The 15302-nt window shown below is 32.8% G+C and overlaps 1 protein-coding gene across 1 annotated transcript in view; it reads right to left on the bottom strand.

Moving 5' to 3' along the window:
• The window catches only part of ADGB (androglobin), a 118152-nt gene that overhangs the window by 19987 nt on the left and 82863 nt on the right, over positions 1 to 15302 (bottom strand). Inside the window, 4 exon segments of the mRNA XM_032183873.1 lie at positions 5734 to 5918; positions 6892 to 7079; positions 14035 to 14188; positions 14377 to 14511. Coding sequence (XP_032039764.1) covers positions 5734 to 5918; positions 6892 to 7079; positions 14035 to 14188; positions 14377 to 14511 — 662 coding nt within the window.

Here is a 15302-nt window from a genome sequence, read left to right as displayed (position 1 = left end):
ACTACTATAGTCAATTTTCTCATGCTGCATTGTGATCATAAGGTTCTAATTAAAGTTATGCTTGTTATCCTGATTTCATTCTTCATACAAATCACAAACCCCTTCATAGTAAGAAATTTGAAAGACTGTATAACCAACTGTTGTTACTCTTTATAAAAAAGATTATAATTTGTTTCCCTGCAAAATCCACACTCCTCTCCAACACTAACCATCACAGCACTGTGCTATATATTACATAATATGGATAGCCTCATACTCTATATAATGGATACCCAATTAACCTAATTTAATAAATTGTGTGCATTTGCAGAAGGAGGGGAGAGATGCATTTGCCACAGTTTTGGCAACTGCTATCCTTACAGAAGTCTCTTACATCAACCTGGCACAAAGGTCATAGATGACAGCTCAAACAAAGCCAGTCTTGAAAAGACGTATAGAACTATTTGTAATCTATCTTTTATAAAGTTATATCCTGATCTCTTACAGGAGGTATTGATGTGGAAAAACTGTGAAACCGGGAATGTGCTAAATAAAGGCTATAATAGAAGTATTAGTCCAGAAAATTTAAACCTGTGCACATTCACACAAAATGAAAATCTTTCAAAAGTGAAGAGTAGGTAATTCTTTCTCAGGCTAAAGAAGTCAAGACTACTGTGGGATTTATGTAAAATTTGTACTCACCTCTTGTGACAGATGGAAGAAAAATATAACCCTAGGAATTCTGAATGCAGGTGAAAATGAATAACACTAGCTTAATACTCAATCTGATATTCTAAAAAGTCTCTGAGACATGTACAGTGAAATCTCATTGTTATATATACTCTCGTGATTGTTTTTGTTTTATCCTCCCATAACTTTAGTCTGTGTTTTCAAATGTGTAATCTCAGAAAGATCTCAGAGAAAGTATTTTTTTCTACTGTAAAGAAACAATCCTGACTGCAAATGGAAGAATAATTCTGCATACAGACTTTTTCCAATTGGATAACTTGCCTTGAAGTTACCATTCACAATATTTGTATAAACATTTCTAATAAGGAATGATCTTCAATGCCTGCTTGAGCGCTGTCATCAAGCAATAGTGCAAAGAATTTACCAAAAGGTAGCTTTAAAGTAACGAAGCCAAATAAATGTACTCCTTGTAGTCAACAGAGATGAGCTCCTCTGCAGTGAGTGGTTTCTAGGTTTTAGGAGCTCTGTAGCTGTCCTCTGGAGAAGCCTACCTCTAAGTGTTATGGTAAATGGGATTCAAGGGAGGTGATATACTTTAGGCTGTAATTAACTTTCAGGAATGCCTCAATGTCCTCTTCTTTTCACTCTCCTAAACCTGAAGAGTGTAAGCATTCAATAATTCTATAATAGTTTGCCAAGAGGATGATCCTACCATAACGATAACTCAGTTTAGAATGGTGCAATCCTACATGAGACCACACGCTGGCCGGAAAATTCCCTGAAAAGCATACACAAGCAAAATAACACTTCTAGCCGTTGTCACCAGGTGGTGCTGTTACACCAAATTAATTTTCCTCTTGCATACCTATCTGTTCATCTCGGTTTTTGTAAGCAAACTTCTGACTAGAAGGAACTCACACTTACCTTGATTAGGCAGTGCCTTCTGGATTTTTTTTTTTCTTTTCTCTCTCTCCTTTTTTTTTTTTTTTTTTTTTTTTTTAAAGAGAACAAGTGGATACCAATAGTATAAATCTCGTATTATATGTCCATTGTACAAATCCCTACCTGAATTTCTCATCATTATGTATGGAGGTTCCAATGCTGTTATTGTACAGGGCATAATTTCCTAAAACTTCTGGCAACAGTAAAGAAACATGCTTTTACAGTGCTATAAATTGCACCTACACACACTCAGCAGGTTGGGTAATGTGATGCTGTCACACTTTTTATACTGTGCACATTTCATAATCTTTTTGTTTGTTTGTTCTGATTATCTGAAAGACTTGGAACATTTTCACAACAGGTGGACTTTGTGATATATAGAATGCCTATATTTTGGAAGAGAACTTCAATGTTAAAGCACATGGTGTAGTATTGTAAAAATAATAATAAAAATCAGCAAATAGTCACTACCTCACAGTTTCTCCTTCCAAATGATGCATCTCTGCATACTCACACACACTTAAATGGCATCATAATATTAATTTCACTTTCAAATACATTATAAAATCATACAAACATAGAATTCATTAAAAATAAATCATTACTACTTTTTTCCAGTTAGAATTCAGTGGCTCCACTTCTGAATATGAACATGAAATGACAACACTCCTATTTTCAAGCATGTTAGTGTAACTGAATCTCTTAGTCTTATGTGCTGAAATAAAAGCCTAATGTGTGTGTATTATTTCTGAGGATATTTTGAAAAGTTCCTCCTGTCTATCTCCCCTGCTTGCAGTGGCAAAGACAAAATGTCCCCATTAGTTATTCTGCTCCATCCTCCCCCTTCCCACATCAGCTGGAACCCATTTCTCTTCTTTCTTCTGATAGTGCCTTTCAAATTATTCCAGTCTTCAGACTATGATCTTTGTCAACAAGCTGGTTTTCTGAAGGAAATTTTTTCTTCACATTACTGAGGGTAACTTGGCAATTTATTTCAAGTATTTGTACTGTTAATCCTAATCTCAGATATCCTGTGCCTTTCCTACTTTTTTCATCAGTTTACTGTTAAATTTACTAATCCATTCCCACATCCAAAAACAGTTATTAAAAGCAACCGTTGATTACCATGGTAATTCAGTCAGAGTAACATGGTGGTTTCTCCGTGACTTCCTTTAAATACTTACTTTGTCATCTGATGAATTACATTTTAAGAGCATATTCTCTGTTGCATTTAATTTTGCTTTACTGGAAATAGCAAGATGCGTGTTTCATAAACATGAAGAAATTAGTTAATTTTCCCATGAAGCATTGGAAATTTAGATTTTTATTTTTTTTCTAAAGCATCAAGTTGCAAAAACACACAGTTCAAAATAGTGAAGATGAACACATGAAATACAATGTTATTTTGGGCTTTAGCAAAGCAATAATCTGGTATCTGTACATTTTGTCTTTGCCTTAGGATCTGAATATGCTCAAACAGGCAGGAACTGATTGATTTACAGAGGATTCATTGTTTAAAATTCTTCATAAAAGGACTTAAGAATTTAATCTTACAACACTGGTGCATAGTGGTGTACATGGAGAGTACAGTAGCTGACTTGATTGCTTATAAACAATTGCTTTATTTAAGTGAATTTGTAATGCTTATGAAGATTACAAGATTTTGAAGATTTTCAAAATGAAAGCTATAGATGTAGTGGAAAATTCAAAATATGACACAATATTACTAGTAAAATTGATATGTGAATTAATAAGTGAAGTGTATATAAAACTAAAACAAATGAAGATTATGCAAAAAAAAAAAAAAAAAAAAAGATGTCACAACAGTAGCTGATCTCAAATCTGCTAGATACAATAAATGTAGCAGAAACATGTAGAACATGCGTCATTTACATTAAAAATGACCTAAGTATTGTAGGGACAATTGTAGAAAATACACCTAAGAATCACATATCTCATTAAGTTGTATTTATTGCTTCTGAACAGAAAAATTAAGCACCACTTAGAACTCAAATGTCAATCAACTGGCTGAACATAATTTTAGATGACAAAACCTTTCAATACAGTTTCTTTTCTATCTTCTTGAATTCCCCAGCCCTAATGTTATCAAACCATAAAAATGCCAGTAACAAACAGCTGTTATCTGATCATAGCTCTTGAACACTGAGTTTGGCAAAACTTAAACTTCTGAAAGCCTGGAATTGAAGCATTAAAGAGGACACCTAGATAAGCTAACTATGCTCTCTAGAGTGTGCAGGAAGTTGTCTTGCTCCATCATAGGGCTGAAAACAAAGCATCACTATAATCTCAAACTAAAGGTTGTCTCTATTCAGTCTGGTTGGAAATGAGTACCTGCTCAGTTGTACATAATATCCAAGAATACTGGATTAATTTTGCATCATGAAGAAAAAAGGGAAGGAAAAAAAAAATACAATGCATGAGACTGCCCCTATCACAGGACCAGTGAATGACAGAGACTGAAAGAAACGTCTGGCAATTATCCATTTCAAATCCCCTTCTCAAAGCAGGGTCAGGTGGCTCACAGCCACTTCCAATTGTGGTTAGATTACTGTGGTTGGAGACTCCAAATCATCTCTGAGCAACCTGTTCCAATCTTTGACTGCTCTAAGAGTAAAAACAAACAAACAAACAAAAACTTTTATAATGCTTACTTTTACATTTCTATATTCCAGTTTGTGCCTGCTGCCTCTTGTCTTGTGAATGGGCATCACTGAGAAGAGCCTAGCTTTATTTTCTTTCTCTCCCTGTCCCCTACCCCAGGTATTTATATACTGCCAACTTTGGACACGAGTATATATTCACAATGTTGGTTTGCTGAATTGCACAGAGTCAAGTTTTAATTAATGTCCTCTGGATTTATATTAGGTACAATCACTAGTTCCAAAGCATTTGATCAAATATATGAATTTTAACATACTTATGAAAGATGACCTTTTGAACACAGACCAGTTCGCACCATGAAAAGAGCCAAGTTGACAAGACTGCAATATAATGAACAGCAATAAAATTTAATTGGGAAAAAAAAAAAAAAGAAAGAAAGAAAGAAAGAAAGAAAGAAAGAAAAGAAAGAAAGAAGAAAGAAAGAAAGAAAGAAGAAAGAAAGAAAGAAAGAAAAGAAAGAAAGAAAGAAAGAAAGAAAGAAAGAAAGAAAGAAAGAAAGAAAGAAAGAAAGAAAGAAGAAAAGAAAAGTACACCTTTAGTGAATAAACTTCTCAGATTCAAATTTTCAGGCACAAAAATGAGCGGAGTGGTGGGTGTTTATTTCAATAAATTTGGGCTAAAAAGAAATTTGTTTAAATTCATATGCTTCCCATAAGGGATAATCTCCTCAATATCTCACTTGCTGTCATAAAGTCGTTGACAATATGAACATTTAATAAATTTTTTAAAGTCCTGGGCAAGTAAGCTTTTCCTTCAGTGACTTCCATTTCCTGATGAACATTAATGTAGCTGCTGTAGAGGCAGAGTCAAAACCAGACCGTTATTATCCTTAAGAAAATCTCATTTATTCAAGAGTCTTTTGTTTGTACTCTGGCTTATATGGTGGATAAGAAGCCAATAACATGTGTGTTTCTGCTAAAAGGAGTATGCTTAAGATGGTGCACTCAAATGATAGGGTTCATTATAATCTATGAATATTCCACCATGAACGTAACTTGGGCATCTTTTTTTTTTTTTTTTAACAAAACAAAACATTGACCTTTAAGATCAAACAAATAAAGGCAAGATCTTGAAAAGAATGTATATTTCCATTCTCAAGGACAAGGAAAATATACGCATGAAATTTTCAGAACTGAGAAACTACTTCAATTATTCAGTCAACTCTACTTAGTTACAAATAAGACCAATCCCCAGAAGAATAAAATAAGGATGGGCATCTTATTTTCAATCAACTGTTTTGGTATCTCTCCTCGTTGCTGAGGGACAAGGATTCCTATCCATTGCTCAAGAATACAGTTGATTTTCACTCAATCACAAAGCCACTAGGGAATGTATGGAAAAAGTGGTGGAAAATACTATTTTCTGTGGTTATCTAAAGTTACTGTAAGAATATATATGCCATAGTGAATAAAACTGTCAAATACTGAATATAATACTCACCATTGGAACTCAAATGTGTTTCATTACTCAAGAAATTAAAAGCAGGAATGACTGCATGGCCCTTTCCAGTGACACTCACAATTTCTTCCTCATTATCTAGGACTTGTAGTTTAAAGAACACATCTGATTTAGAGGTTTGTACTTGCACTGTGGTAATATGTGGTGCTGTGACTTTTACTGAATACCTAAAGAAGAAAAAGAAACCAACACAGCAATATGACCAACAGTCCCAGATCTTTTTTTGAAAAATACCTGAATGTTGTTCTGTGCTGGAGACAAGCTATTTAAACTGAACTTGTAGCTAACTGTTTTCCTGCAATCTGATAGGCTAAACTTCTTGTACTGTAGTTTAGTGCAGTGAATCCATAATCAATAAAAGCGTGGATGGCTGCAAAAAGGGGGTGGTTTTTGCCATTTATTTTTTATACTACCTTATAAAATGTCCAGATACACATTCTCCCTCCTACTGTACTAGAATTTATTGAAAAATATGGTTAGGCAGATGATGGGAACTGTTTCAATTAAAAGGTAACCCAGCAAAAGAATGAAAACACAAAGAAACAATAACAACAAACAGCCTCTAATTAATAATAATAATTAAAAAAAAATAAGAAAAACTAAATAATGATTCTCCTGATTTAATATGTTCTCTTAAGGCAATCTATATATGCTCCTCTAAAGCGTGTAGAAACTCTTCTACCAGCACTGCAAGATGGAAATTGATCAGATGAATCAGAAAACAGTATTGTGTTTCTGAATTTTATTTCTAGCTTTGTTTGACAAGCTGAAAATATACCAAACTTTATGCCTCCTCCCCACTTGCAAAATCTCAATTTTAATGCATGTTTAATCCCCAAAAGTAACATGGAAGATATATGGATAAGATTTCAAGATTGAGCCTAGAGAAATGCAGAATACTGTTACTACAATCTTGGAACTATAGTACTTCATACCTGTTCTTCATTAATCAGTTGCAATATTTCAGAAAACACTTCCATTTATGATCTGTTAAAGTTGGTATTGAGTATTGATGGACCATAAAATTGAGATGCTTGTTTTAACACCTTCCTATTCTAAGAATGAGGAAAGAACATACTTTTCTATCACAGATAGACCATGTAAAAGGCAGAATTTAATCATTCTTCTCTCAATGTTTACCTGAACATTACTTGCTTGTCATTGGGTATGTAATATTCCTTAATTTCTTTAGTAGAAAAGATGTTATTTACAGCCTCACGAGAGAGGAACGGGAGTGGACTATGAGAACTGATGAGCCGGAGCCTCCATCTTCCAGCTGCCACAGACAGGTCACCAGTACGTGCTTCAGCCATAAACGTATATCCTTTCTGAAGAGGGAAAACAAGTCATTTTACTTATTACAGTAATGAAAATGCAGTCTATGACTATTTGGAACACACCGTTTGTGTTAGGCTTATTAGAGTAATAAGATGTGCTTCATAAGCAATAATCTTATTGCTTTATTGTAGTCTAACTAAGCATCTCTTATTACGGGAATTTATACTTGGCAACAAGTTATAAAGCAAGTCAAATACAATATCATCTATCTTCAGACTTGGTCTTATTTTTGGGGAGGGACACGATCAACAACAGAACAAACCATACCAGACCTACACTGCTCTGCTCTATTGCTGGGGAAATGTCATAGAGTTTCACTTCTCAAAGATATTCTCCAGAAACTAGGCTTTAGGGACAGTTTGCATTAAGGTAATTACCATACGAAGTTGTTGCCATAAGACAAGACAAGGCATAGTGTTAGTGTAAAATAAAATAAAAATCCTTGGAAAACTTTCTAGTTGCCCTAAGAGAGCAAAACTTTCAGTTTGCTAGTGTACCTATGGAAGGCGAAAAAGAATAATTACTGAAAGACAAATGTAGACTGTAAAACTGTGTTAGAGGTAGTAAGACGAGTTAAGAAATTCCTGATGACAATCAAGAAGAAATACAAAGTAGTACATGATAATCAAAAAAGAATAGTCAAAGAAGTTTGTGGAAAAAAAAAAAAGTGAGAAAACATAAAAGATACATACATAAATGATGAAGTACAGATTCTTGTGAACAACACAAGCATAGAAGGAATTTTAAATTAATTATTTACATTCTTAAAGTGGTAATTATTTCTTATAATACACAAAATAAATTACAGCATCCTTAATTAGACATAAATGATAAATAAGTATTTTAAGTAGAAATACAATAATTTAAAAAATAAACAAAAAATAAAAGATTCTGGTCCAGCATCAACAAGTTTGGCAAACTTCATTTTGAAATTATTAATCAATATCATCTATAAATTTTGAATAAAAGGAGAAAAAAAAGCTTAGTTTGTACTACTGATAAAAGCATTCTTCATACTACTTGACTTCTTAGATTTCTTGTTTCTTTTCTTGCTGTTATGAGAGGTTCTCATATAACATCCTGGCTCTGCAGTTGTTTATGTTTTCCAGCTGTCTTGAACTGTTCAAACAATTAGGACTCTTTTTATTGTTCTTGTTTTTATTTCTCATTAGAACTATGCCAAATGACTCAAATCATTTGAGACTGCTCTAGAGAACAATACCCTTTTTTTTTTTTTCCACTTCTGAACTATTTTAAAAGCGCGTTTTTTTTTTTTTTTTTTTAATTAAATGATTCCCTGCTGTTTAAATCAATTCCCACTGTAGTCAGTGAGAAGCAACTATCAAACTCAAAAGGAATAAAGTGAAAAATCAGTTGAACACTTTTGAAATTCTATCCTTAATGATTTATTTCCCAACTGCAAACTCTCAACACTTGGACTTGATATCATCACTCCTTTTCTAATCATCAATAAAGAGGGCTGCCTTCAACTCAGATTGGCACATATCACTTCTGAGAGGCATATTGATAAGGAAGAATATTTCACATGAGCTTGTCAAATTCAAACTGACTTGCTCCTTTATTTACTCCAGAATATTAACCATAAAAGCAATTACAAGGTATAAGACATTCCCCCTCTCAAGTGGGGTGGAATAAGACAAGGAAGAAAGGAAGAGCTATTTTGGAGAAGAGGAAAAGAGACTGTGACTTCTATCTAGGCTAAGATACAAGAGTTGAATTCTTTCTAGAAAAAAAACAAACAAAAACAACAACAACAAAAAAAAAACACATTACTCCATTAATACGTGACTGTAATGTGACTTGAAAAGTTGATGCATTCTCTTTTTAATGCTATGTTGAGGAGAATATGAAATTTCACATTTTATTTAAAAGAATTGCTAAAGGATGTACCAGAGGTAAAATATTCCCCCATGGTTTTGCTAAGAGATTACTTCAAAAGGCTAACCTGTTTGTTTTTGTCTGCATGCCAAATGTAAGAAAGAAGTGTGGTCTAAAGTGTTGATGCATTTGAAAACTGCACAGCAATTTTCAGACTGTAGATGCTTTTAACTCCAAGGGTGACCACAGCTGAAGATGAAAAAACAGCAATTTTGGCAATTCATGCACAAAACATTTAGCAAAAGCTAGAAGACCTCACATATATGAAAGCATAGATAAACATAGAATGTAAACATGAAAATAACTTATTTCCCTGATAAAACAGACATTTTTCCTGCTAGAGGTAGTGTGAAAGTAAAGGTGAATACAATTTACTACATGGAAATATAGAGAGCTGATTCAATCTAAGGCTAAATTAATATTGTTCCCATTTTTAATAACATTATTTCAAGTGAGACGTTAAATGTCAGGTTATTAATCTCATTTTTATGAAAATGCTGGTTTAATATAAAAGCATTTTTAGCATTATAAACAAAAAATAATAAAAAATTCAACAATGGACCTGATGCATATTTACCTAATCTTTATGAATCCTGAGAAGAGGAATATAGAAAACCAGAATGTAATTTATAAGGTCTCAGAATTTGATTTTATTTTGTATCAAAAAAAAAAACAAACAAAATGAGTGTTACCACTTAAACAGCAAGGACAATAAAAAAGGGTATAATAAGTCAAATGGCCAATGGCTATGTAGCCAGGGAACTCAGAATTAAGTCCCTTCTTCAAATTCTTCAAACTCGTTATACAAACTTGTTATTTCAAACACTAAAAATTCATGCCCCACCCAAGAAGTGGCCCAAGAGAAATTTCTTTGAAAGGTTCTCACTCTCTTTTTGGTTTTATGCTAAATTTCCATTGAAAGAAATCAATACTTTCCAGTAAAATAAATAAATAAATGAATAAAAATCGTAAAAGAAAAAAATCTTGAAAAATTCATAAGGAGGCCTGTGTTTTCAAAACTGTCAAATAATAAAGGGTTACGATTTCAAGGCTTCTGAATTTTTAAGAATGAATGTAAAAGAAATGATTCATTATTTTAATTTGTGTAAACTGGAAGTCACTTTACAACCTTTATCACTACTCAGTAATAGCAACCATTCAAAACTATGATTCAGAAGAACTCACACATTTAAATATGTAATTAAGCACACAGTTAAAAATCTTCACCATTTTAAACAAGTGAAAGTCGAAACTGAGAGGGATATAGCCAGATATTCAAGTGCTTTCTAACAGGATGATGTACATAAAAAAAATATATTTTTTTTTCAATCATATTTTTAAAGTTCCAAAATCTTCATGTTTTCCATAAGTATGCAGAAAATGTAGAACTGAGATTTAAAAAAAAAAAAAAAAAAAAAAAAAAAAAAAAAAAAAGTAAGCACTGAATAACATAAGCAATTAGAAAGCAAAATAACTGATTTTTGCAGCTGGTAGGAACACCAAATAATCATCAGTCACTACTGAGAAAGTGAACTAATATACCCAGATAACTCCTATCTGCTTTATGTTTCATTCTTAAAAATCTCTGAGAGACTTTATTCCATACTTAGATTTCTTGCTTCATTTCACTATACCTGTGAATCAGAAAGGTTCTTTTTTTTTTAATATATATTTTAATATATATATTTTTAATATATATCACCTTCAACAGCTAGTCAAGATAAACAACTGATCAATGTCCTAAATTAGACTTCCGTTTTCTAAATTAAATATGTTGTCAGTAATGATTTCTTAACATCTTATCTTTGTTGCTCAGCTGAAGATTGAAGAATGCTCATCTCTCTATCATTTTCTATGATCTGTTCAGAAAACTTGTGTATAAAAAAGACAATGGAGAAAAAAAAAAAAAAGAAAGAAAAAAAAAGAAAAACCTGTATCTAGCAATTGGGGAAAAAATGACTGCGAAGAAGAAAATGTAATACAAAAATAAATAAATCTAAATAATGTGAAGCAAGTAACTAGTTTCTATCTAGACTGTAATACGTGCAGAAAGAAGACAGACATTATTGCTAGTCTGCAGATTTTATTCGTATCGTAAAGTTCATTTCAGAGTGATTGAATGTATTCCAGGAATGACTCTGCAGCAGAATAATATCTGCTGATAAAATTTATATTTCACTCTGTTGTGAGCTGCTGATTCATAGTTTTGAAGCAGAACAACTAACTGGTAGGTTTATTAAAAAAAAATAAATGCACACACTATATGAATATTGACATTTAGGAATACAGGCATGCTGTATAATTTCTTCCTTGATGTATGACACTGTTGATTATTTTTTACCAAATACCATTAGAAAGAAAGGTAACAGATTAAAATAATAGCACTTTATTCTGTGTTTTATGACAATCATATAATGCCTTGTCAAAATGAGAAACTCCACAGCAGTGATTAAGAAATGTAATAAAAACAAGTACAAAAATACAGCATATATGTACAATACTGTTTTAATATTGTTAAATCAAAATCACTCTTTACTGATATTAACCACACTTAATTTTGTGAAATTTAAAGTCATGAGCTGAGAGAATAATAACTAAAATACCTTCTCTAATTATTAAGTGGAGAGGACTTCAACAAGGAAGAACAGGAGGAAAAAAAAAAAGCCATTTAATTTAGTTAATGACAGAATCGCTGAGGTTATGTGCTGAGTACATGGAAAAAAAATAAAAAAGGATTATAGGAAGTATCATGTGGGGGTAGGGCATAGGAAAATGAGCATTTCCAGTATTTAAACCATAGTACTGCATAGTATTGGTAAGATCTTATTTGTAATACTATGCACTGGACACTGTGCAGGATTGTGCACAATCCTCATCACTTTCTTGAAAGGCACTAAATGGTGTTCAACACAGAGACTTCTTTGTGCATCCTGTCACTTGCCACTCTCGAATTCTGAACTGAACTTTATTTCCCAGTAGAATACACACCCTATCTCTGAAGATCCCAAATTAGCTCTGAGAACTTGAAGAGCTTGTCTACAGCCCTGCATATTCCTCTAGCAGTAGCAGTCCTTACCTGTCACATTCAGCCAGCTTTCACTACAAACACCAGATAAAATAAATTCATTCTTCTGGGGGCAGAGGTGAAAGTACTTGCAAGTATGAGTTGCAAAAGAAGGATAAGAAAAATACTTCTATGGTGTTAGACTAACATCAGTTCCTTGCTATTGACTGATGAGACTGAGAAGGCCAAAACATGAACTTCTCTTCCCTAAAAAGATAAGCCATGGATAGTGTGGCTAACAGTTAACAGCAGAAGTAACACTAAAGAGATTAGGGGCAGGCCAGAATAGGAAAATAAGCGGTAAATGATTATATTAATTTCATTTTTAGGCCTGATGAACTTCTGAACTGAATGATAATTAAACAGAATAAAACAATCGCAGACGTTTTTATTTATGTTTCATAATTGATGGAGGAAAGGTAACATACTTGAGGACTACAGAACTATGATGTTACTTTTTTTAAATGGACAAAGTTGCCTAGAAAATTATCAGACAATGTAGATTCAATGGCTGGAAATACAAAATAAATAAAGAAATTAACCACTTGCAACCCACTCAATGAAGCAAAAAGATTATTAGCAGAAAAAAAGTCACATACCAATCAAGTTTCCTTCTATAGGAAAGTACATGAAAAGAATGAAGGAGAAATAGTAGACATCATATATCTTGCCTTGAGTAAGACACCTGACACCGTCTCTCTGCTCATTCTTATAACTCTACAGAAATGCGGTCATAAGGAGGAATCTAGAGTGGATATTGGATAACCACATCCAAAAAGCACATATTCTTGACCCAGTTTGTAAAAGAAGGTTGCAGTCAGTGAGATTTCAAAGATCCAAACCTGGAACTGATTTCATTCAATAATTCTGTTAGTAACGTGGATGGTGGAAGGGAAAATATATGTTTAATTAACCGATAACATGATGCTAAGGATTGTAGCTTATGTAAGGATTGTAACTTGTAAGGATTTTGTCTACTTAGGAAGACAAAATAAGAATTCAAAGTTATTCTAAACCAGGGAAACAGTCAAAAAAAAAAAAAAAAAAAAAAAAAAGCCATTAAAATCAATAGTGAAATACAACATATTTAGTCAAGAACAATAAACTACAAGATTCAGTTCTTCAGAAAAGCACCAAGGGTTACAATAGTATGAGTCAACAATCTTGGTGCAAAAAAAGGGAAAGCATCACAGCCAGATTTATAAGGCAAAGTTACAAGACACGTAAACTACATTTCTTGCTCATCATCTGTATGGCCTTCAGTAAATCCTTGGTGCAAAGCTTTGTGTGCTCAGAGTTGTACATCATAAACAAGAATGAAAACAACTGGGAGAGTCCAGAGGAGAAAGTAATCAAGAGCGTAGGAAACACATGTTGCAAGACTGAGCAAATTGTCATTAGCCTAAAGACAAAAAGGCAGGAGGAGGGGAAGGTGTGATAATTATGTAACTACATTTATTTATTTATTTATTTCCAGGAGCAAATTATTCTAATGATTCTTAGAGGCTTTGAGGGGGAGCACATCTAAAGCTGTATTTGGCATCAGCACTACAATCATTCATTGCACTACAATCATTCAAGCACTACATACATATCATTAGCACCTGAAGAAGCATGTAATTTAATAATTGCAAGCATGCCTTATAAAAGGCTATTTGTGCCACATTCTTAGTATGGTCCTCGACTCTTCAAGGTTATCCTGCCAGGTGAACAGCATCAGCCACAACAGCCAAGTTGCCTTTGATTAGCACAGCTCAGGGAAATTGGGTGATACGCTTCCCTTTAGAAATGATCAAAAATAACCAAAGAAAATTAAGACTATTCTTTCCACATTGAAGGCTTAGCATGGAAGAAGATCATTGACAGTCTGTTTAAACTTGCTAATAAATATGGGTGTACTTCTAAGCAGAACGTTACAATTTAGCTGAAAATATCAGGCAACCATTATTAAAATACTTTCCATCACCACTCTTCACATTTACCTTATTTTTGGGATAAACCTGAGGTGTCACTTTGAAAAAGACATGTGGCATTTCTTCCAGAGTGTCATTATCAACTACATGAAGTCTACAGGAAGGGATAGTGGTATACATCTTTGGCACTATAAACATATCTTCTGGGACAATAAATATCTCCCTACAATAAAATAAAATTCAAATTTCATTCAAAATATTTTCACAAATTAAGTGATTTATGTAACATGAAGTATACCTTAGAATTTAAGGAAAATTACATAAAATTATGTTTTTAAACCAGATTAGGAAAAACACAATGTATCAATATTATTTCCTCATAAGAATCATATAAGGCTGTATGAAACTCACCTAAAAATTACAAACCAAATATTTGGTGGCTGATCAGCATATGTTACAGCATAGTCGGCAAAAGAGACCTTACACCACTCATCTTCATAGCAAGGAAACTTTTCAATTGACTTACAGTTTTTTTTAAACATCTCTCTGGAAAGCAGAAAAAGAGATAAACATTTAAATCTAATGAGGAGGGGACAAATATCTTGACTTTGACTTACATTAATCATGAGCAACACTGGTTTGCATCTGACCATAAATATAAAATCGGTTATTAAAAGTTTTACTAACACTACTATCCTCTCCATTAGTTATTCACACTAAAAAAGTAACAGATTAGATAGAAAACGTGCTCTTAGGTTCAATAACTAATAGCCTGTAATAGCTGATACTTACATACAAATATTTGTATCTATCAGTCTATCCGTGTTTTTTTGTTTTGTTTTGTTTTTTAATTGAAAAAATACATACATATCCATAAGAATAACTTCCATTTCTTTATATTAAGCTGTCATCTTAAAGCTGTGGCATCATTATGAGATTAAAAAATAAAAAACATCTTTCTGTGTTTTTTTTTTTTTTTTTTTTTTGTGTGTGTGTTTTGTTTGTTTGTTTTGGTTTGGTTTTGGAACAAGACAGCAATAAAAATAAAACCAAACAAATTTAAAATATGATTAAAATTGTTCCTTACATATAGGAAGGAACCTAAAAATGGTAACTTCAAAAGTTATTCTTTAGGCAAATAAGCTATTAGGTGTTATTAAATTCTATGAAATTAGAGTCAATGTGAGCGGCACCTAACTGACAGCACAAAGTTCTATTTATCATTTGTAATATCAAAAGTTCATGTTCCCAAAACATGTCCAATTCCTTCAGTTGCTAAAATATTATCAACAAAACCTGGACAATGGTACTATGATGTTTTGTTACCCCTAGATAGC

This window comes from Aythya fuligula, chromosome 3, assembly GCF_009819795.1.
Source record: "Aythya fuligula isolate bAytFul2 chromosome 3, bAytFul2.pri, whole genome shotgun sequence".
NCBI lineage: Eukaryota > Metazoa > Chordata > Aves > Anseriformes > Anatidae > Aythya > Aythya fuligula.
Note: the sequence above shows the minus strand (reverse complement) of the source record. Positions and strands in the feature narration are given on the sequence as shown.